Source organism: Caloenas nicobarica, chromosome 6 (assembly GCF_036013445.1).
Source record: "Caloenas nicobarica isolate bCalNic1 chromosome 6, bCalNic1.hap1, whole genome shotgun sequence".
Lineage (NCBI taxonomy): Eukaryota > Metazoa > Chordata > Aves > Columbiformes > Columbidae > Caloenas > Caloenas nicobarica.
This window is the reverse complement of record NC_088250.1, coordinates 10,594,748-10,618,947: the sequence shown is the minus strand read 5'-3', so window position 1 is coordinate 10,618,947 and position 24,200 is coordinate 10,594,748. Positions and strand designations below refer to the sequence as shown.

The window sequence follows — 24,200 nt, the reverse complement described above, 5'->3', positions numbered from 1 at the left end:
AAAACAGCTGCGGTGCAAATTAGTTGGGCTGAAAATATGACATAATTGTTTAAATGTCTTTAAATTGCCTGCTAATTGTAATGTGATGTCATCATTTTGTAGGCTTCCAAGATAAGTACTGAAAGCCACAGCCAACTCCTATTGGTCGGGAAATGAATCACACTGTGAGCGGAAAATACATTTGGACCTTATCATGTAAAACTTAAATAGCTCGATTTGTATTTGTAACCTAGTTTACTTTGTTGATTCTTTTTTTTTTTTTTTTTTTTGGTTGTTGTTTTTGTCATCTTAAATGCTGTCTTGAAAAAAAGAGCTGATGTTCCTGTACTGAGAAGATCTAGGTTTTTGGATTTCTGATCCTGACATTCTGACCATCTCTAGCTGGTTGAGATGGACAGAGACTTCATAGGCTGGTTGCTCAAAGACCTCACTGTGTAAGCCTACTTAAAAAAAAAAATCTCAACTCACATAATAAAAAACCCCGAAGATGAATCACTAATCACCCCCTTTTGCTAGTGTGATATGCGTTATATCCATTAGCTCTGGAGTGCACATATCGATCGACCTCTACACTCTAAGCATCCCCCAGAAGGAGCCTCATCTTTTTAACTGGCCATGAGCAGCCCTAACCAGAGATGCCCAAGATCTCATTCTTTCTACTACACGATTAAATTTTAGGCATAAACATGGCATCAGGGAGAAAAGATAAAAAACAAACAAATGTCCTCTAAAGCCTTTTTAGAGGCCTTGTTGCTATTAAATACCAGTGACATATCAGCTATTACGACCACTAATGTTTGTGTAAGAAGAGCCTTGATAAAAGACAGGTAAATAACACTTTTGTGAGTATTGGCTTGTGTTATTGCTTTCTCTTCATTAATTTCATTTTCCAATTCCTTGCTTCTAAAATCTCCCAAAGGTAAATATCTCCTCCTTTATAGCAGCGACGTAATATTTTCTGGCTGCATGTTAAACTGTAATGGAATCAAAGCCTTGCTGGGCCCTGCCGCTCATATTTATGCAGTTGTGTGAATATGCATCTGTCTTGTCTCTTTTCATTTGAGTCCAGCATCATTCCTGGATTATGGCACCCAGAGCTGTTCCTCCCTGGCCTGTGCTGTAGCTCATCCCACACCAGCCCCACGGTGACCACAGCTGCCTTCAAAGCTGCACCCACAGCAGATTCCAAGTGGGAAAAAGGCTGAAGGTACTCAGTGATGTGATGCTGCTGTGGGACACTGGGCGGTACAGGACTACCACCAAATAGAAAACAAATAAATGTTTTACAGCATGATCCGGTACCCCCATGCTTTGCTTGCTAGCACAGCCTCCTAACAACATCCTTGCTGCTGCAGAGTTTATTTTTCTTGTCACCCACCAAGACGTGCATGAACATTTGACAGGTTTGCATAATTATTACTGTTGTTCTTAAGCAGGCTGCTAAGCTCACAGGACTGAAAGCCTTTTGTTTACTAAAGATAAGGCTCTGCCAACATCAATGTACACACACATACAGACATTTGAACCCACTCTGATACTGCTCCTACTCACATGAAAACCCAATTCCCTTTCACTCTACTTCTGCTCTCATACCCAAAAAGTAACAAACCACAAAGCAGAAGTAAACCACTCCCACCTTCTCACTGGGATGCTCCTCATACGTCCTGTTCAGGGGCATCTCATGGTCTGTGCTTCAGGCAACTCAGTGGTTATCTGTTTTGATCAAGCTCTACAACACTTGGTTTGGTCCTGGGCCATGTGTCCCCAGAAATAGCTCACTATCCTCCTTCCCCTAGAGACTGTTTACCTGATTCAAAACCAAGTCAGTGCCCACGCTTGAGTAACCAAACTACAGCCTCCTAACATACCAGGCTGAGCAGATCTTGCTGCAAGCACCAAGATTTCAGCAGTTCTGTAGGAAGAAGGACAGCTGATTTATGCAAGTGGATCTGAATAATACATTTGGGATGCTCTGGTGGGGCTGCAGGCAGAGTACACAACACAGAGCTGTCCCACCAGCCCTGAGCAAACTCCAGCTACATTTCAAGGGAGTAGCCTGGTATTTACAACTGATCTGAACTGAAATTCAAATAGGAAAGGCCACCCCAGGAGAGCAGCCACCTCTGCTCAGCAGCAGTCCTGCTTTCCTCTGACCACAGAGCTAACAGCCTGCTCTGCCCCGCTTCAGAGAGCCCACAGCAAACGTGTCTGAGATGGAAATCAAAAGGAAGAAAAAACATATACCATGACAGAGCTGTGCAATGTTAAATAGAAATGAAATGCTGTTTGTATAGTAATAGCTAGAAGGCTTTGCAGACCTCTGGAAATTTCTGGTCCTAGTCCGTGCTCAGAGTAGGGCCATATATAAAAAGACAGGATCAAACACCCCCCTGGGCCATTACAGTTAAACCATGTCTGTCCCTACAGCTCACAGCTCCTGACACAAGTCTGGCATTGCTCATGCTCTCTCTTCTGTTCAGCTTGAACTCCTAGGCCTACTTCAGAAAACTCCATTCCCCACTGGGCGCTTTCCTCTAGGACTAGGAAGAAAAGTTCCTGTTAGCATCACTGCCAAGTGTCATGGCTTGGCCCTAGGTACAGGTCATTGCTGGTACCCTGCATCATTTCAGCACACAGAAAAACATTCACAGCATACTGGAGATGTATGTCCTCTGAAACTGGTTTGGGGTACATGTGTGTGTGTCTTACCTATTTCAGGTACACAAACAGCGATGTGGCCCACCTGAGTTAATGTAGCAAAACAGGACATACATTTATATCCAGTAAGAACAAAGGGGAGTCTATCGTTCAACAACGAAAATAAAAGGTAGGAATAAAATACACAGGTTGCAGACAGGAGCTATGCAAGAATTTACAATGCCCTTAATTCAATGGCTATAAGGTTCCATTGGAGATTGATGAATCTTTATCGGAAATTATGAAGTGCCTGTCCCTTTTCCAGCATTACCCTTTCTCAGAAAGTGTGTAAACATTTTAACTTGAATGTTGATATACAAGTATAGAAAAGAACATAAGCACCATCCTGCGTTAGCTAAAGTGTTTGCTCCAGTCTCTGGTGACTGCTTCTTCCACTATTGAGACACAAAACATCCAGTTTAGATCAGTGAGAGAAAAAAATATAAATAGAATAAACAAGGAATAAGTCTTTTCTCTACATAAGATTTTTCTGGTCGCTGTTTCTCAGAACAGAAGTAAGATTTGCAGGCAGCCTGACCTTACACAGGGTGTCTGTATCATCTAGATGTGCCCAGCCACATCCTGGCAGTACGATGGGGTTAAGACATCCCACGATTTGTTCAAAATCAGTATGGATGTTTCACTGCTGACCTGGGTTTGTGTTAGTACTGACTTACTTCATAGCTTCAGATAGGTCATTTAAACATTCTCTTGTAGAATTTTCTCTCCAAACAGCTGTCTGTTTTCAGACTAATCAAGTCTTTTAGAGCAGGCCATACCCAGTGGGATGCCCAAACCTGAATACAGTCTTCAAGGAGTAATTTAGTCTGGACTGTGAACACTAAATGGCATACATCACAAACAAAACATGCCTAACAATCTTGGCATAGTGGTAAAGGAAACGACATACCTAAATATTACAAAGAATATCTCCTGTGCTGTTACTGGAAAATACCAGACACACACCATACATTTTCAGTCTAGCACTTCACCAAGTAGAGGAGTCATAGATTATGAGGTGACCGATGAAAATAACCGGGTAAGAGATGCACAATATGGGCACAAAATTCAGTACCCAGGCACGCTGACAGGGAAACGTAGGTGAAATGCTTTTCCATAGACTCATCTCCTATACCTGGGCTGGGAATAGAAGCATTCTCCTGCTGTATGGCATCAAATGCTCCCCCTGTCCTCCAGACCTTGGATACCTTCATCCTTCCACCCTCCACAACGGCTGGCAAACAGACTTCAGCTGGCACAATATGAAATTTGATCTAAGCGTGACACAAGACTGAAGATGCAAGAATTTCTTTTCCCTATTATTTTGTATTAACACACCATGAGTGTCAAACAGGCAGGAGCGAAGGAAGAGATTCAGCTTGCACGTGTCTGCCTTTCCCTTTCAATCTCTCTTGCTCCCATACCATTCCTGTCACCCATGAATAGCTTTCTGTCACTCCTTTTTTAATACACTCTCCAAGACGTTTTACAGTAAACGGCACCTTCTAACACTGGGCCAACACCTCACAGTTTGGAAGAGACAACACACCGTTTCCTGGCTCCTCTAACAATTCCCTGGGGGAGAGACGGGTCAAGGCGCTCCTCCTGCTCGTATGCTGGAGCATCTGTCCAAACCAGGGGAACAGCAGCAGCTCCTTTTCTGTACAAACCTTGAGTTTCAAATCCCAAAACAGGAAAAGGATGGGGAATGGGACGAAAACCACAACATGATCATGATTTGTGACTGTGACATGGTAAGGGAAAAAAAAAAAAAAAAAAAAAAAGGCACAAAAGAAAGTTGATGAGCAACACTCGGAGCAGCAGCCCCCTCCTATGCTGCACACTGCATTGCCATCTTCCCCCGTCTGTTTTATACAGTAATCAAAGGATATTCTGAGCCTCTCAAAATGCCATCAACCCTCATTGAGAATGAAATAGAGCACATCTCCACTGAAGCCTTTACAGCAGTAATCATTACAGCATGCTGGCCTGAACAGGGAGCTCTTACAGACAAAGATGGGTTTTAAAAATAAAATAAAAAAGCCTTCCTAAAATCTGAATAGAAACTTGATGATAATCTCCCAATTTTATTATGCAAGGGGGAAAAGAAACCCATAATTGTGCACTCTTGGTCTCTTATAGCAAAGAATAGGCTTCTTGATGAAATGCTGAGTTGATTTAGAGCAGGGCTGAGGTTCTGGTGGCAATAATACACTAAAAGAAATAACCATCCAGCTGATTTGGATAAAATAATCATTTTTTAACATTCTAAATCTAAACTTCATCTGTGCCTTCTCCCACTTCTCCCCACCGCACCTTTTGGTGAGTCTTTTTATAGCTTGTAGATTTTTTTTTTCCTCTCCCCTACCACAGCATTTAATAAGACAGACAGATTCTTTACTCTGGCTAACAGAGGGCATTTTCGGCTGTGCTGGCATTTATCCACATTGCATGTATGTTTAGAAAGTACAGTATTTGGCACAGGACGCTTCAGAGTCCTCCTGCCACCTTACGCTCGAAGCACTGTCACAGGAGTCCCATTGCCAGGGCACACTGTGGACAGGACCCTCCAGCTCGTGAGCCTTGGCCGTCCCGGGCATATGGGTGTTTAAGTGACAACTCTTTGGAGCCCTGCCAGGTGCATTTCTAAATCACGGCCCCTTGTATGTTCAGGTACTTTTATTCTTTTAAGAAAATCACAAATATGATTCCTCAGAAACGGACGGGTTTTTACTAACAATTTGTTTCAAATCTAGTCACTGAAGGAAAATTTTCTCCCATAATTATTTCCTGACTCTTAGTCCACTTTTCCATCTACCGAATTATGTAGAGTTGTTTAGCTTGCTGTTTTCCAAGAATGCCTCATCAGTGCAGTGTAGAAATATTTATTACTTACTCTCTTTATATCTATTGACTTCTTTTCAGTAGAGAAAAGAAAACGGATCAGCTGTGAGCCCTCTTGACTGTTAACACAGTGAGCAGCTATTCATGGATAAAGCAGATGCTGCCTGATTTTAAACCAGTTTATATTAAAACTCAATACATTTACATGTCATGCATTGAAGCAATATACAGCTACAGACTCTTCCACCGATACCACTGAGCGTTAACTTGCAGTAGGTCTCACCAGGAACTACTGTGAGCTAGTGATCTGTAATTAACTATATATTAATATTCAATTTGTAGAAACCAAGATGCCATCCAACACCTTCAGAAAGTCTGACTCTAAATGTTTGTGTCTGAATTCAGGAGCCTAAACGTGACAGAGAACAGCTAATGCATTAAAAAATTCCTGTTTTAAGGCACTTGATCTGCAAAACCATGAGGCAATTTGGCAAGTTGGTCCTGATAATGTAGTCAGGCTGAGAAGGTCTTACTCCTTGAGAAACACCACTGATTTCAGCCAGGCCAGTCGCAAAGCAGAGACTAATTGCCATAAAGCACTTTCAAAGAATTCTCTGTGAAGAGCCAGGCATCACCTATTCTCTTTGAGTCCTCCATATGAATTTTCATCTTTTTTCCTCTGGTAAACTTAGCACATTTTGAAAAGGTATTTAAATACTCATATTCTGAATATACATATTTTGCAAGAAGCTTTCCTTTTTCATGTAAATTATTAAGGCTGAAATAATTTTTCATCTAATGTATTTTACAGTGTATATTTGCATGTTTATTCTTCCTACTTCATTCACTCCGAGTCCTGAAATTAGGCTGACTGGTATCATTCTGGGTTCACCTCCTGCTTTTCATGGACAAAGATGGCCTTGTGCTACCTCCATTTCCAACAAAGACTAGAAATAGACACAAAAGAATTTCCCAGAAGAAAAAAAGTTACAGGAGGTAAAATATTTGTGATGGTCAACTAGACACCAACAAAACACAACAGCTACTGAGAAGTGCGTCATGTAAAAGGCAGAGCAGCAGACAGGAGCCCCCTACCACCAGGATGTCATTAAAACTTAAAGAAGCAGAGAATGGGAATTTGAGATCTTGAAAGAGAGCTTGGTGGGACTTCCAGAATGACTCTAAAGGTTTGATGGCAGCAACTGCATTATCCGGTACAATGTTGCCTAGACTCCACTAGGAAAATACATAAAATGTAGTATTTAATGAAAGACACACAGAATGTATTAATACAACCTTTCCTAACTAATCAAGCAGTTTTTCAGGAAGCAAGAGAGCTAATACAGAGTTAGTGACAACGTAATCTTCGGAAATGTTACAAAACTCTTTGATACAATGTCCAGCTAATTTACAAGTTCGTCTGTTCTGGCACCAGAGATTTCATTGCAACACTTGATTAGGAAGTAACAGAGTCAAGTAGAAAGTAAAAAAAAAAATTACTACTAAGTTTTCAGAAAGTTTCTGATCACCTTCTAAGGAGAAGGAATTAAAGACAAGGGATAGAAATAAGTAAGTCCACAACCTGACAGACTGTAGTAATAAGCATCAAATTTGAGGAAATATTTGGTCATACTATTTTGGGGAAGATATTGCAGAAGCAGAGGGGTAGCAAACACCACAAATAAACCAAATGAAAGAGAGACATCAGTGTTGTCCTTTAACAACAAACACATACAAATGGTACTATTCTACTCAGCCCCTTAAGTAGAAGGGATTTCTGATAACTGGCAGCTCCTTAACTGAGCACAAAACCGGGCAGGCAGCAGATAGAAATAGGATCCAAACCCTGCTAAAGAGTCAGCATTAACTGCCCAGTGAGTCTTTTCTACCCTGTGATGTATTTTCCATCCCACCTGATACAATCAAGACAATCTTTCTAAAAGACAAACACTACCTCAAACAGAATTTCTTGTACTTGATGCCGAAATTAAGAAACAGGAGACTGGCCTACGTTATGCCAGAAGGTTAGACAAAATGCTTGCAGGGCCCCATCTAGCCTGGATATCTCTTCACACAAATTATCTGTTGACTTCTGAAGAAGTTTTACTGCCATCAGCCTCACGTGGCCAGGACACACCTGGAAAAATAACTAGCTTGAGAGCTTGGGCAGGAACACTTAACTGCCTTTTCTTACAGAAAAAGAAATGGGAACCAGGAAAGCACTGATTGCTGCTATAGCCCTGGACACAAGGAGAACCACGGACAAATCATGACACTTTCCTGCTGCCTTCTTTGCCACGAGGAAAGGATGCTGTACCCAACTGCTGGCTCTCCCCGCTTGCAGCGACAGTACTTCTTGCACTAGCTCAGCTGTGCTCACACACTGGGAAGGGTCCCCCAAATTCTGACTGCTCTCCAAAATCCCTCCTTCCAGCTGTAACTGAGGACGGCAGTGCTTACAGTCCCCCACCTTCCAAGTCTGCTGTATTTCAGGATGTGTAGGAGGTCATATTAGACCTCAGATCTGATCTTCTACCACTGGAACACTGCAGGTGCCTAAGAAATTCTGCCCTGTTATTTAAAAATCTAATAAAAATCACTTCAATCTGGTAGCAATCCCACTGAGTGAGTAGTCTCTGTTGTACATTATAAGCTTTGGAAGGAAAGATGCCATTCACCATGCTGATGTGAAACACATTTGAAAACCACTAACAACCATCTCCTTTGTAATTTGTGATTTGAAAATGGCTACCTTTCAAATTTAGAAACCAGAACAAATTAATCATAAAGATAATGCCAGAGAGAAACCAGGCGAGAAGTTATCTTTTTATATGCAGACATATACAGATGTTCAGCCATGAAACACCACCAGAACCAACGCCAGACAGGACTGCTGCAACGGCACAACAGATGCTACTCAGGAAACCGAAACCCGGCTTTTGGCGTTCCAGAGGCTGCTTTAGCCAAGTAAAATAGTCTCCCTGGACATACGAATTAGACATCCCTGAGAAAAATAGCTTGATATTTAATTGCAGGGTTGGCAGGTGCTTCCATGATATACAGGATATGGAATAAAATTACAAGGACAGTATCAGCAAGTAATAAACAGTATAGACAGTTTTCAGCAGGAATTAGCCAAGGATTTAGAGCAAAAAGCATCATGAGACACACAGAGTGCCTTCTGTATTAGTATTATCTCTGTGCACACAGGACAGTACTTGTTACAAATACCTGAATGAATCATCTAACAGCTCTGAATGTAGGACACTCGAGCACTAGCTGGGGTCCTGTGCTCATGGAAACATTGCCGAGGATTCAGCTTATCTCTCAGAAGCACAGAGCTTCTAAAACTCCATATTTCTAGAGTATCTCTAGACAACGGAAAATAAAAGCTGGGAAAAGCCGAAGAGCTGAAATTGCAACTGAAGAATCTCAGGTGCAATGAAAGAATTCAATTTAGCTTTGGATGCTAATTTTTATTTAAAACCTGCATCAGTCTCAGGTTGGACTTCATAACAGAGGGCACTGTTACGGGCTATATCCCAAAGACGTGATAGTATGAAGCCAGTGTGGGTGTGACGAAAATGCTGAAGCTGTGCCTGAGCCTCACAGCTTCATAAATCTCAGTAATTCCTGGAGGAAGAAGGATGTGACACTTCCAAGGGAGCTGGTAGCTCCCCGGAAGGCTTCCCTCTTTCCAATCTTCTTTCCATGGGCTGCAGCTCTGTGCTATTAATTCATATCCAAATAGCTTTTTTCTTCACATGGGAGGGAGAAGGCAGGCAGTGCAGTGTTTTATGCAAACCTCATCCAGCGGCGCCTCCGCCAGGCAACAAACTGCAAGGATTTAGGACCGAGATCACCCTAGAGAAACTTCAGAGCTTCCCTTAGAAAGTAAAGGCTCTCCCTTAATTCCCTGACTTCAAAGCCTAAGTGTGAGGAGGCTCACGATCTCCCTGCTTTCTTCCTGCAAACTTTTGTCCCCAGTAGAGCTGTGCTGCCGGAACACTCAACTGAAGCTGTCAGTACAACATGCCCAGAGAAGGAACACAACACCCTGCCATCACATAACCGACTCTTTCTTCACTAAAACTATAATCAGAACAACTAAGACGGGAAATACAGTATCTTTCATGCTTCTGATCTCTGAAAATGACACAAGGATCGTGTAGCTCTTGTCTGTATGTTTTACTTCTTACCAAACTGTCTGGCAATCTCCCCACAGAATTTAATTTGCCAGACACAGTGAACACAAACTACCTAAGCTATATCAATTCACTCAGCATCTATGGCTGTAGCAGCACCATAATGAGTTTGTGCAGTATTAATATTCACCACACCAAACAAGTATAAATCACAAACTATACAAAGGAAACACGAAGACAAAATCACACAACTGCTGATAGAGAGCTCTGACAGCATTTCAGTTCTGTGTGATTCTTATAGTTGACATCCATCTGTACTGAACTATTCACAGCAGACACACTATTACCTTGAAGGAGCTACTGTGTATTTTGTTTTAAATCAACATGAATCTTCACTGGAAGAATAGTTAATGTGCCAAGAACCTGAATGCTTCAGAAAAACAACAGACAAGTATATGGAGTTCTGCACAGAGAGGAAACAAATGTACTGCATCCAGAAAAAACCTCTCTGCAAAGGAAACCAGGAATGCTAAGGTGCTACGGGGCTTTCAACTTAGTCACAAGCCCCTCCAGCAACAAGGTCCTGTGGCCTTTGTGTGATCTAGATGTATTTGCCTATGTGGCAGTACTAGCAGGGCATTTAGGAGATGCAGAATTGTTAGCAAGCAAAGTTGAGACTGAAGCTGAGACAATGGACAAGCATCAAAATTCTATTGGTAATCCTGTTCCAGGAGAGCAGTCAGTCTCAAACGATATTAGCAAGTGCTATAAATCAGCTGGTTGTTCAATGGCAACCTCTTTGCCCACCTCTTCTTTTGGCCTTGAAAATAACCCCTCCATAAAGAGGCTGCTACAATTAAGAAAAAGACTATGAAGTCGGAAGGGGTGCAGAAATACAGAGCTGGGTGCAAGCTTTCTGTCCCTCAGGTACCCGGGTCAGAAAACCTGGCTCAGAATCCGAAAACGTTTGGCAAAGTGTAATTCCAGATTTAAGTGTTAGATTGTTGTACGATGCCAGAGAAAAATTCCCAACAGTACGAGTTACTGAAATAAGGATGCAGTCTCACTACTGTCGTTAAATTGAATTGCAAAGCAACGCTCCCACTGACTTCAGTGGTACAAGATTGAAGTCTCAAGCCAAGATGGGAAATTGTGAGCTGCAGAGAGGGAACGTCACATCAAGAATGTGATGGAGACTCTCTGTGTAGCAAAATAAAGGTCTCTCTCTGCAGTTCTGTTGACTTCAAGGGGATCACATGTGTTCAAGTAGTTGCAAACGTGGTTTAAAGTTGGGCAAAGGCTGTGAGAAAGTTACTTTAACAACAACAACAACAACAATAATAATAATGAATGATGCCAGCAAGCATGTTGGCTGTCCAAACAGAACATTCTAAAAAACTCCTTCAGAATATTTACTCTTGGATTTTTGTTGGAATTAATTCCTTCAGCTCTAGTGGAGTCCTCTGCTTGACTGGCACTTGAGACAGAGGGCAAAAGAACTGTTGAAAAGGCAATTACATTTTCCTACTAATCCCTTCTGCTTTAAATGGGCTCCAGTGTTTCCCACTAATATAGGAGTAAGATGAATATAGCAAAGCTTATGGGTCTGACTCTGCTCTCTCAGCCCTACGTTGGGGTAAATGGCAGCACTCCACTAAGCTACAGTGATTTACATTAGTGTAACAGTGAGCACCTTTCAAAGGTAACTATTGCTGATTCCTTCTTCTCTCAGAAGCTGGCAGCAAAGGAAACAAAACCTCTCCCAGAGATAGCTAGGAGGAAAAGTGAATTATTTCAGATCAGCATCAACACTAAAAATTAACTCATGCTGCCATAAAGAGGAAGTTTCTTGCTTATTGTTAATTCGTGCATCTTCCCCCCTTCACTGCCTTTCAGTGATGCAGGAGAAATGCTGCGTGAATCCAGCTTAGCCAGTGGGACTACAACCCAGCCTCTTCCAAAGACCTCTCTAGTCCCCTTGCCTTTAAAAACAGTAGCAATTTCCTTATGAATTGACTGGATATTATTTAATATCAGATTCTCCCTTCCTGATCCCAGAAAAGCACTACTTTACTCAGCAGAGCCAAAAGAACTTCACGCAGTGTATGGTCAGAGCATGAATACTGACCCGGTTTATATACTGGATTCCTTCGCTTACCTCTTCCCTACCTCACATGGTATAATCAGTTCAGACCAAGGTATGAATTTGGAACTATCTCAACTAAGGACACAAGTCCAAAAGGTTTCTAAAGCATGAGGAATAAACACCAGCATTTCAGTGAGACTCCACTTAGTATTTAAAATGTGACTTTCCAAGAAAGGGAGCATGGGGGGATCTCAGTGGATAAAGACACCTCCAGAAAGTAACTTATCCTACTGTAAATGTCCAAGGCAGGCACTGGGCACACAAACTCTCTTCCAATGACACAAAATGAGCCTAGATGAAGATCTTAGATTATATCCTCATCCTTTTGATGGTTAGAGTTATGTGAGCTGAATTCCACCCGAGCAATCTCTGTACCTCAGATCCCCCTCTAAAGTGAACAGCATTTCCTCCCCTCACAGGGATGGCACGAAGATCAACATGCTAAAATCTGTGATGTGCTCAGCAAAAACACATGTTTGTGAGGGGCGGCCATGAAAGCATCACAAACAAACAGGAAAAGGGGCTGGGTTTGAAATCTGGCTCCAGACACAAAAGCAGCATTATCTATATATCGCAGCTGCCTCCGTTACATCAGTGCCAGTCCTGTCAAGACAACAGGATTGTAGGGATGGGAGAATCAGAGCTATGCACTTCCTGGCCAGGACGGTACATAGCTGAGAAACAACACTGCTTGGCTTCCCAAGTCTCAGCTCCGCTTTCAGGACAGGCAGTTCAAGTCGAGCCTTTGTGCACTCAGGGCTGAGCTATTAATTTATAATTCACTGAGGCACAATGAACAGGGAACCCAGTGACAACATTTTTATAGTCAGTCTCTTTACAATGGGAGCCTGTAATTCCCAAGGCAACTCTGGCCTGTGTTTGATTATTGCACTTAAATCTCCACCTGTGCTTTTTATAATAACCAATATTTTCTGTCAGAGCTTGCTCTTACCCTGTTGGAATCAATTCTTGTCCTCGAGGTGTAGATGGGAGGTGGGATGTTGAAGGCTTGAGGAACAAGATACTCTTCAGCATCCATCATATCTTCCAGGTCTTCCTCATCGAGAAGGTTTTGGAAGAACTTGCTGTCATTTGGGCTTGGGAGCTTCATACGATCATCTCCCTAAATAGGTTGTATTGAGAGAGAAAATAGTCAAAAGACGGATTAATTTCCCAACAGGGAATTCAGCCTTCTTAATGGCCTGGCAGCCAGGCTGCAGGAACCACACATGCTGCTTTGTTTGTTCTAAAGCACCACATCCACGTCATTTGGTTTGATTTTTTCTTTTTTTTTCCTGGGAATATGATGACAGAAAGGGAATAAATGCATAAATCAAGAAAAGGCATTTTTTGGCATTCTGGTGGCTGAGTTTTTATTTCTTCTTTTCTTTTTCCCATACAAGCTCAGTTTCTGACCCAAGTTCTGTCAAGGCCTGATGTATTTGGTGAAATATCTCAGCTATTTAGGCTCACATGGAGGGGGCAGGGCAGAGAATAACATGGAAACTGCTGTGTCTATGTGTTTGCTTTATTTTAATTTGTAGTTTTAGAGACTTGGGGGCTAAGTTTCCCTCTTATCCATATGAAAAGTTCTGCAGAATGTAACAGAGCTGAAAGCAATAAAAATCAAACCAGGCAACAACAGCAGCAACAATGACACGTATTTTTGTTGCAATAGCATCTATGAGCTGGAGAGGCAAATCAGGGCTGCGCTTTGCTCGGTGCCACAAAACATCCCAAAAGGCAGCCCGTGTCCCGAACACTTAATACCCCATAGAAATGATGCCGAACTTAATTGCATGGCTAAAAATGGCCTCCCACCCTGTAAGAATTATTATGCCACATGTGGAATCCAGCAGGGAATGATGGCTGTGCTATTGGGTGCACACAGATCAGTCTAAAAGCTCAACAGCAAGCTTGTCATCTATGATTGCATCTGGGGGGAATGTGGAGTCATAAGGGCAGAGATACCAGTGCAACGGAGTTAGTTGGTTTCTGCTTGAGAAGCACATGGCATGTATTGTCTGCAAGGATCACTGGAGAAAAAGCCTCACAGGATGAAATACCCACCAGCCTATATAACAGGGGAGAGAAAGGGAGGGAAGATGTATTTGGAATAGGGAAACATGTCCTATCTAGTGAAGTAATTTAATCAGATTGATTTTTCTAGAATCATTTGTATCAGTTGAGCTTACAATTTAACACATTGTGGAATACTGCAAGAGAAATTCCACATTCAGCACCACAAATCCTCTTGACTAGTATTTTACTTTTCAAATATATTTGACTCCTCCTCAAGCTGAAGGAGAGTAGCACACATTCACGCTGTTCAATAACAGACCATGAGTAGGCTTGCATGTCTACACAGCAAAATGAAGCACTATACAGTGAGACTAGCACTAGAGCCAGAAGACATCAGGAGACACAAACTGGCAGTGACGGTACTTCTGGAGGCTTTTCAGCTCAGAATTCTTACAACTGGACGTATCTCTGCCCTGTACTCCATGACGTGGAGCAGATATAGCAGGAGAGTATCATTAACTGGATCAAACTAATTCTGTGCTTTGGCCTCTAGTATTTCAACATCACTTTACTTCTTTTAATTTTTCATTTTAACTGTTCACACACACTGGGACCACCTAAGGACCTTTCCAAATAGCTGGATTCATTTGCTGTTGCTTGAATCTGAGTTATAATAAACACAAACACAACTCTAGGGTCCTCCAGAATGTGGGAGCAAAAAGAAAAAAACTTCCACATACGCCTGTACTCAGGGCGTACACAGCTCCAGCTACATGTAGTCAACAGATATGACTACACTGGTACTGCACAGCTGCCACAATGTAGTTTCATGTGATGAATCATGCTGGTGTGGGTCTATTGCACCTTGAACTTAAGACATTCAAAGGTAACCCCCTTAACAGTCGGGTTTGGTAGACAGAATTCTTTCCCCCCAGTCCCCCTGATGTTGCAGAGCTGCTTACCTGAATTACTAGGTATCTCTGAGGGTCTCGAGCCATTCTAGAGAATTCAGCAGCCAGCTCCTTGAATTTAGGCCGACTGTCAGCATCAATCATCCAGCCTGGAGACAGATAAAAAAATAAGAAAGAAAACAGTTAATTGTCAAAGGAAGAAATCAGTTTTTAAAAAATGTCCTTGATAGCTCTGGCCTAAAGAAAATATGCAATGGAGAGTCCAGAAGAACGAAAAGCTAGAACTCTATTATTCATCTAAAATGCAAAACATCTGGTCTTGGTCAGAGAAGACTAGATGTTCCGCACTGCATGGATTTCTTCTTAATTTGCTCTGAGCTCCTGCTCCCCATCCCCAAAACAGAGACAACACCACCTTGCAGTTTTCTGAGTCTGTCTTGCTCATTTAGATGTCAGCCCCAACTGTCTTTTATTATGGACATGTCCAACTTCTCATATAATGAATCTGATCTCATTTGAATCTGGTGGGTTTATTAACAGTTACTACTAAATACAATTTTCCTTTAACTGTCCTACTGTTCCACAGTGACTTAGATTAAAAAGATCTGTTCAACAGATCTACAGGGTTACTGACCTCACATTCACTTTTCAGGTAATTCTGCATTCACGTGTCTGCAGCATTAACACGAACCTCACACAAGGCATTAGATGCTATTTTAATTTAGTAAGGGTGATTCTTTTGTCCTTCACTCTCCAAGAAGCACCCATTAGGAACAACAATTCTCAATCCATGCTAATGCTTTCTGCAGAACGAGCAAATAGCAGAGGCAGTCACCACCAGCAACTAGTTTATCTTGGTGTCAGCTCTTTCTAATGGAAGATTCTATCAGCAGCTTCCCCAGAACATGTTCTCATTTGCCAGGGAGACTAAATGAGGCAGGCCTTATCTCCTTCATGCCGTTTCACTGAAGTAGCGACCAACACAGGAAAAACAAAGCAACTATAGCTCATAAAGAACTTCACACAAACATTGCAGGACTAAGTCTGTACGTCTCGCTGTAACTTTCCATCTTCCAGAATACCCCATCTACTAGGACTTCCTTTCGTCCACTGAGATTAGTCTCACACTCACTAGAAATCCTATCAGATGGAACATTTTTGCACGCAAACAACATGAATCCCTTGCACTGTTCAGACAATTTCCACACCTGCATGCACAGCACAAATGTTTTCAGAAGATACATTATCTACCTCTTTTAGTGTTATTTTATTTCAGGTTTTTTGTGTACAAAGCAAAAAGGAAAGGCCTGTATAAGATGGACGAGATGTCTGCATGCTAATCTCACTTAAATTAAGTCAGAAACACCAGAGAGATGTTGCTAATTCTTTTTAAATTAGAAGCATAGCCTTGGAGGATACTGTCACTCATGTGGGTATCTTGGCGATAAAAGGGTAGGAAGAAACCATGTGCAGACTGTTTTCCTTTTTTTGCTAAAGTAAGAATATTCATAAATTATTGTACTGGACTAAGAATGACAAAAAATATCCTCTCCGTAGCATTTCTTGTATTAATTTAACTTTTCATTATTACGATTGCAATCAACATTCTTATTGCTAACAATAAAACATTCATGCTTTCTTTCCTCAATATTTAGAACCAGTTTTCTCCTCACAAGCTTCACTGGCTGGGTATCCATGTACCATAATTATGTTTAATGCTATCTTTTTTAACATCAAAATCAATTGTCATGGAAATGACAAGGGTTTACAATAACAATCATACAATTTTGACTTCACAGCAAGAATGAGAGATACCATCTGACAGTAATAAGAAGCTGAGCTAACTCAATCCTTCATGGCTAAATTTATAGCTTTTGCAAATGCAAAAAAATGTGCATACAGTATTTAAATGGAATTTACAGTATCTTGGGAATCTTTTATTTTGAAGCAGCCTGCCCTATTACCCAGCACTGTCAGTGACTGTAGACGCAAATGTTGTAAAACAGTGTCCCTCCTGCACTGAGCATAGGGATAATAAAAACAACTATTACTTACACTTCACCATCACCATATAAACATCAATAGTGCAGATTGGAGGTTGGGGCAACCGTTCCCCTTTCTCTAACAGGTCGGGGATCTCTCGGGTTGGGATTCCGTCGTATGGCTTCCCACCAAAGGTCATTAGCTCCCAGATAGTGACTCCTAGACAGGAAAAAGAGAGTGTTAATATTTGAGGTCATACTAAGATTCCTTCACAATTTCTTTCACCGCAGTATTTTGGCCCAGTTCTGGACTGCTATCTCTTCTTCATTACACTACTACCTGTAAAAACACTGACGTTTGGTCTGCCATTTTAAAAGCTCAATAAAATGGTGCAACAGAACTTTCTGTTAATCTTCAAAAACAACTTCCCTCATTTTTATTGGTGTAAGAAGCAGGATGATAGATCTGAGGCACAAGAGAAAGGTCTAAGACAAATAAATGGTGGTAAAGTAAATGGATGCAATAACAAAAGAATGCATCACACTCTTTTATCATATCAAAAAGGAAAATAAATGGCTGATGTACTCTATTATTTTAAGGGCAAAAAACGCAGATGCTCCCTAACCTAGAACATCGATTTCCCACGAAGGTACAGCACTGAGTAACATTATTTCATTGTCTTGTAAGTCATTCAGAGCCACTTGTATTATTTTTTTTCCTTAAATCACCTAATGGATTTGAGTTATGATAGTGCTATGCTTCAAAACCAAGATTCTCTTTTTGAATAGCCATAGGATTTGGTTTGGCATCAGAGCTGGAAATAAGGATCATATATTATAAGTAACAGAATTCATCCCCCAACAAAATCTTAAATATTGAAAATGCTGCTGTCACGCCAGTTTAACTTTTATTTTTATTGCAAAGGTCATTTTAAACACGCCTCCAGATCAGTAACCACATTTTGCCAGCTGTCACGCTAATGTGAAAGGTGACGGGCAAAATTACCATTTGTATAAAACACATATTTACTTCACCCTCATTCACCTCTTTGTTGATGTTCAATAACTATAACTTGCCAATTCTTTTTGGTCTTGTCCTTTCTGATTGTACACATTCTGGGCTTCCTGCATTTAAAATGAATTTCATAAATGAAGGTATATTTCTTACTAAGTGATACAAGGTATACAGAATTTGAGGAGAAAGAGCAGCTTTATATGATCAATTTAACTTTCATATGTTTTTCTCAGCTGAATAGAAGGTGGCAGCTAACCAGTCACAGCAAACAGTGTCTTTTGCTGCTACCCACAGGTAAAAGTGAGTAATGAATAGAATTGTACACCTTTTTGTTTCAAAACAATATGGCAACAGGAAATGTAAATAGGAGTCCCTAGTGCTAGGGTCTGCTGAAAAATTCCACTTAGAAATGTATATATGATTTTATTAATAATAGCTACACTAGATAAACAGGCAGACAGTTCAGCAGATGTGGCACAATAGCTCATCTGGATAACAGAATTAACAACGGCAAATGAACATTTCATTTCTCGAATGTGACTTTTGTTTTGGTGTGTGTGGAGCCCGCATGAGCTGACCTGTCTAACCAATTCCCAAGTTATCTATGAAATGAAAAAAATGCTTGTTTTAGTTAGCTTGGAGAGCTCATCTCTTTCTCTTCTTTCTTTTGCTGTATTTGCTGTGTACTATGACAAATTCCCTTTTATCTGACTGTAGGTACAGAAAGTCCCATAAGCCTGAAAATGTTTTTTGACATTCATGGCTTTTAGAGTTAAGATTTTCAAAGGACTGCTGAAAATTATGACCTGCAGCTGTATTTTTATGAATCTGTGGCTGAGCTGAAAGAGGCCTTCTTCTGTCATAATAATCAGCCAAACTTCTGCCAGCTCAGACCTTACGGCAGTCATTCCAGCAGGGACATCATGATAATGTATTTTACTGAGTACAGAAGTAACGCAGGAGACAAGTAACAATTGCTGTTTAGAATTACACATTAAAAAAAACCAAACCATCAGAAAAAGCGGGAAAAAAAAAAAGGAAGGTCGATACCCACTGGAATTACCTCCTCTAGGAAAAGAGGATATCTTTACCACTGTAATACTACTTGGTTTAATGCTCTACAAGAGATGCATTTTTAAATTAATCACATGAAGATTTACCATAGCTCCAAACATCACTCTGATGAGTAAATTTCCTGTAGTGTATGCACTCCAGAGCCATCCACTTAATTGGCATCTAGGGAAAGACAAGAGAAATGTAACCTTAGAAAGATAACATTAGAACAATACAGACAGATCCTATATATAGACATTGGCTTCCTCCCCATTTCCTTTTTCAACTGCAAGTTAAAAAAAAAAAAAAAGCAGCACAATCCAGCAGAGGAAATGGTTGTTCCTGCCCTGTACAATGGGGCTTTGCCTCGTAAAACATATAAAGGTGAAAAATACGAACCAGTTATTTTGCACAACTTCTCATACCACCCAAATTTTACTGATTCTGATGCAATGGAACAACTCACTTTTTCATCATACCTGTGTAAAAAAGGGACCAAAGCAAAAATCACATCCAATCCCCTTAAATCTGAAGTGCGGCAGAGAAGGTGGAATACAGAAGCTCTTTTGCCTCAACACTTTGCAAAACCAGACATTGCTATCTCGATTGCTCTCTAATGAGGCTAGCAAACAATGTAGTGTCCATAACACTTCACAGCGCACATAATTATCTTCAAAGTAAACAGGCAACAGGGAGAATTTACAGTGCTTATTTTCTAATTCCTAGTATTCGTTAGGAACTCAGCCTTCCCAGTCCTCTGTATTGTTACTGCAGTGAGAAAAGTTGTTTCCGAAAGCAAGTCGAAGCCCCAAGTCAGCCTTTGGCTCTGAATCGCCCTTGGGGAGAGCTCATTGTTTCTGACCCAGAAGGGTGTGTGGGCAAACACAAACCCATGTTTTGCATGAGGATTCACCCTCTTGAGTTCATGTCAAAATGAGATTCACAGTGTTCCCTATTCCTGAGCTGGGCTGGTGAGGCACATTCTTGGAGTCATTAACTTCTAATGGACAGACACTTAAAAGATATCTGCCTGGCATAGACTTCTATGGGTCATGTGTAATTTGGAACTATGGAAGATGTACTCGAATAAACCAAAGAGATCTGTAACTGCATGCAAAATCTGAACAGATGGTGGGTGTAAAAGCAGAGGATGTGTCTTCATTCAAACCCATATGAAAATACCTTCCATGAAGTTGACTAATGAACATAACCTATATTGTTGTGGCAAAAATAGCACTTTTAAATGAAGGTTGGCTTATCATTTGTGAAGACAGTTCATCCTCCTCCGCTAAACTCCAAAGAAATATATTGATTTCATTACCATTAAATATGATTGGGTTGTTCCAAAGTGGAACAACTGCTGAAGGAGCAAAGTTTCATTGTTCATCATGGGATAACTCAGGTTGGAAGGGACCTCTGGAGGTCTCTAGTCCAACCTTGGGCTCAAAGCAGGGTCAGCTATGAGATCAGACCAAGTTGCTCATGGCTTTATCCAGTCTGGATTCAAAAAACTCCAAGGATGGAAAGGGTACCACCTCTGTGGGCAACATGATAAATTGTTTGTCATCACGGTGAAGAAGTTTTTCCTTTTATCCAGTCTGAATCTGTCTGAGCATGTTCTCAATACAATTTTAAGCTGAAAATATCTTCTAAATTTCACAGGATGCTTCTCCAGAACTGGGAAGTGACACGTCTGATGCATAAATCCTGTTCCAGAACTCCCGTGTGATGGGCCTCACAAGTCCAAGACACCATCTAACAGCTGCCAGGGAACAGCTGGTTTGCAAGGACCAGCTCATTTTGTGTCATTCACTGGCTGATGGAGGCAGGAGGCAGAGGGGTTACTGAGAGGGGATTAGAGAGCTGAAGGAATCAGGGAAGACAGCCAAAACTCCACCTTCCCTGCCAGGAGGTCTCTTTACTGGGGAAATGAGAAAGCATTGGTGACTCCTTTCAAGCTCTTCACCTCATTGACTGAAATGCTGATGTAATCCATGCAACAGCTGCCAAAGGCAGCAGCCACACAAATAAGGCAAGAGGCCATCCAGGAGAAAAGCACACACTGGCAACAGCTGTTTGTCCCAGACAAGGGCATAAGCAAGCGCAGAAAAACATAGATAGCAGGTAGATAGAAAGCAAACTGAACATTCAGGAAATAGAATGACAGGAGACGCAGAACCCTTTGGGATTTTGTGACAGGTTGAAATGTGGAGATTCAAGATGTTTAGGGAGCAGCCAGCAGCAGTGTGTACTTACAGCCTTCAGAATTTTACAACGCATTAATCTGAAGGCATTAGAAATGGGGTGAGGCGCTGTATGATGTTCTGTGGTATGCTGAAAAGTAGCATGGGAAAATGGTTTCAAAATAATCCTCAAGCAAGCTTTCTAGCTGCCTGGCATTCAGCATGGTAGCGGAGACTTGGATGCAAGAAATGTGTATGCAGGCTCTTCCAATCTGACAGAAGTGGCTCTTTGCTGAGCATATGTAAACTCTCATATGCTACAAATAAAAACATGTTCTGTGGCCTTCTTTTTTGTTTTCTGGAAAACTACTTATCTGGGAAAATGCAACTGCAAGTTATGGAGTTCCTTACTGATCAGAGAAAGGGGCTTGGCAGGAATGTCCTAGAACATCCATCACTCGGAAATCTTCAAAACAAGACACAAAATGGAGCATATGAACAAAATCTAATTCTGAGTGTGAAAACTGTTCAGACAACCGTATTTCAGCACCTGGAGAAGCTCACTTAGGAAAAAATGAGCAGCTTTTCTGTGTGCTGTCACAACAGAGTTCTTCTAGAAGACAGGGCTTTGCTAAGTCACTGACAGACTTTCTTACATAGATAATAGTCCCGTAGGGATACATTGCCCTGAAGAGCAGCTTCAGGAGATTTGTCAGAATATGATATATTTACTGCCAGACATGTTCAGTACTCACCTTCCCTCCATCAGCATTATACTCCTTCTCATCCCCTTCCAAAAGTCTGGCCAAGCCAAAGTCAGTGATCTTCACATGGTTTGGTGATTTCACCAAGACGTTACGGGCTGCCAAGTCCCGGTGCACAAGTCTCCTTTCTTCCAGGTACATCATTCCCTGAAGGACAAAGAACAGTAAAACAATCTTTTTTTTAGAACTACTTTTCACTGGTGACATAACATTTCTAGTTCCCTTATTGGTGTTCACAATAAGAAAATGGCCTAGAAGACAGAAGTTCAATGCTGCCTTTGCTCTGGGCAGGAGGTGGAATTAGGTGACCTTAGGCTCCTTCCAATGTGAACGATTGTATAAGATTATATGGCAATTGGCAAAGAAAACAAAACCAAAACAAACCACACAAATTTGCTCCAGCAAATTTAAAATCTGGAAATGCGAGACAAAGAAAAGAAAAATTACAGCCCTTATTTTTCAGAAAGGAAATACGGAGACCATAAAAAATAATTAACTTAGCCAGAGCCCCACAGAAATCAGGTCAGACTGGGAAACAATCCCAGCTCTTCTACATTCCAGGTAAGTTTTACCCATCTCCAAATGCTTTTTAGTTGGACACCAATTTTCACTGCCCTCAGTGAATTAGAAGGAGAACAATTATTTATTCCAAGTGCTGCAACCCACTTGCCTTTTCACTCCCTTAAAGTTTTGCATGGAGTATTATAATAAGACACTAGATCAATAGTCTTTTTTTAATGAGCACAAACATTCTGTTAGAAGTACTTTTGTTAACAAGCCCATCCAGCTGCCTGTGAAGATAAGGTAACATATACTCAAGCCGCCTGGCCTTAACCTTACTCTTATTCTGATGAGAGATTAACCATCTACCATCAGTACGTAAATTTAGGTGATGCTTTGTGAAACTGAGATGAACACCAAAGCTTGGTCTTATTAATTATATGACACACAAAGGATAGTCAGGCAGGATTACAAGCCTATAATTTCATTAAAAGGCATTTATGACATTAACCATCATTACAAGAACATACAGATGAAATTACACACTTGATAATTACCCTTAAGGTATCTCTTAATATATTAGCTCTGTATAATATATATGGTAATTTTAAAAAAGTCGCTGCTGAATGCCTAAGAGATCGTATTATCCCATAATACAGCTGATAATTCAGAGAGTCACAGGTAGTGATTAAAATAACCAGATTACTCAGTGTCATGGGCCAGATTTTATGCCCTTTTACAGCATAAGAAGCTCACACACACCCATGCCGCCCATATACGCCATGAGGACAATCCATACGGGCAAGCCAACACACACGGTCACTGTGCCAGGATGTAGCCCTTCCTTGACAGAAAGTAGATGTCTTCACAAAAAGCATCAAGTGGAGCCCTGAACTGCTGTGGCGTTTAGATGAAAAATTTCAGTGCAAACACTGCTAAAAGGTTCAAAAATATGTGCCAGAATGTTTGGCATAAACGCTATCTCATTTTTAATGTGGTAGGCTTTGCTACAGTCAACATGAAGATGGTTTGAAAAGGGACACAGGGACTCTTTGGCACAGAGCAAATGGAATTACTTTTTAAAAGCACTGCTTGTAGCAAACACCCTCCTGCCAATTGCAAATCAATACTTTTGGCTGTTGAACATGAGAACTGTAAGTCTTTGAAAGCATAATGGTTTTTGACATCAAATTAAAACCTGTAGAAAAAGGACAAATAAATCTTATAGGTCAAACAATTCTGAGTCACACAACAAACACACCATGAAACCAGAGGCACCATCACTTAACACAAGAATTACCATCTGTAGAAATCCAACCAGAAAAAGACAACACCGTATAACAGAGAAAAAGCAACCACAAAAGTGGTCCTGTAGAATTCAGATTGGGAGTTCATATAAATCCCGTTTCACAACTCTAACACTAAACAGTAACCAGAAAGGGCTTCAGGGCAGTGTCAACACTGCTCATACCAAGTACTCTGGGAAGGAGGTGGACCACAGCAACCTCCCAGTCTCATGTCTCTCCCTGTCACCAGGGGCATTGCAGCCAGTCTGCTGAGATGTCTACAGGCAGGTGTCAACCAGCCTGTCTGGATGTGCCTCAGAAAGCCACTGAGTGAGCACCGTGCCCATGCTGTGTTGGGCTGAACAGTGCGTGCAGGACTCTGCATGCTTTGGGAGCAGCCTCTGGCCCACAATCACACACCCGGTTTTGCTGCTCTTACAGAGAGCGAATCTCATCTTAAGGGTGGCTTCAGGGTGCCTTTAAATACACCGCAGTCGTTCCTCACCCATCTAAAGTTACACTGGCTGTTTGCGGTTCCTGAAAGCGCTGCCCTTGAAGCCAGGATTGCAGCCATGTGCCAACAGAGCTGCCCTTGTGCTTCCTCCCAACACGTCTCTCCTGCAGCTCACAATCTCTTCCTCCAGCTTCCAT

At 41.3% G+C, this 24,200-nt stretch overlaps 1 protein-coding gene across 9 annotated transcripts in view; it reads right to left on the bottom strand.

The window, feature by feature from the left end:
- Window positions 1-24,200, bottom strand: part of ERBB4 (erb-b2 receptor tyrosine kinase 4) — a 617,927-nt gene that overhangs the window by 13,882 nt on the left and 579,845 nt on the right. For all 9 annotated transcript variants that reach the window (XR_010606397.1, XR_010606399.1, XR_010606398.1 and 6 more), the window contains 5 exons: window positions 21,754-21,909; window positions 18,923-18,998; window positions 16,821-16,967; window positions 14,817-14,914; window positions 12,785-12,955 (listed from right to left, as the gene is read on the bottom strand). Coding sequence is in view for 1 of the 9 variants with exons in the window: in XM_065638016.1 (XP_065494088.1) it covers window positions 12,785-12,955; window positions 14,817-14,914; window positions 16,821-16,967; window positions 18,923-18,998; window positions 21,754-21,909 (648 nt within the window). In the remaining 8 variants the exon portion in view is untranslated. The remainder of the gene's footprint in view (window positions 1-12,784; window positions 12,956-14,816; window positions 14,915-16,820; window positions 16,968-18,922; window positions 18,999-21,753; window positions 21,910-24,200) is intronic.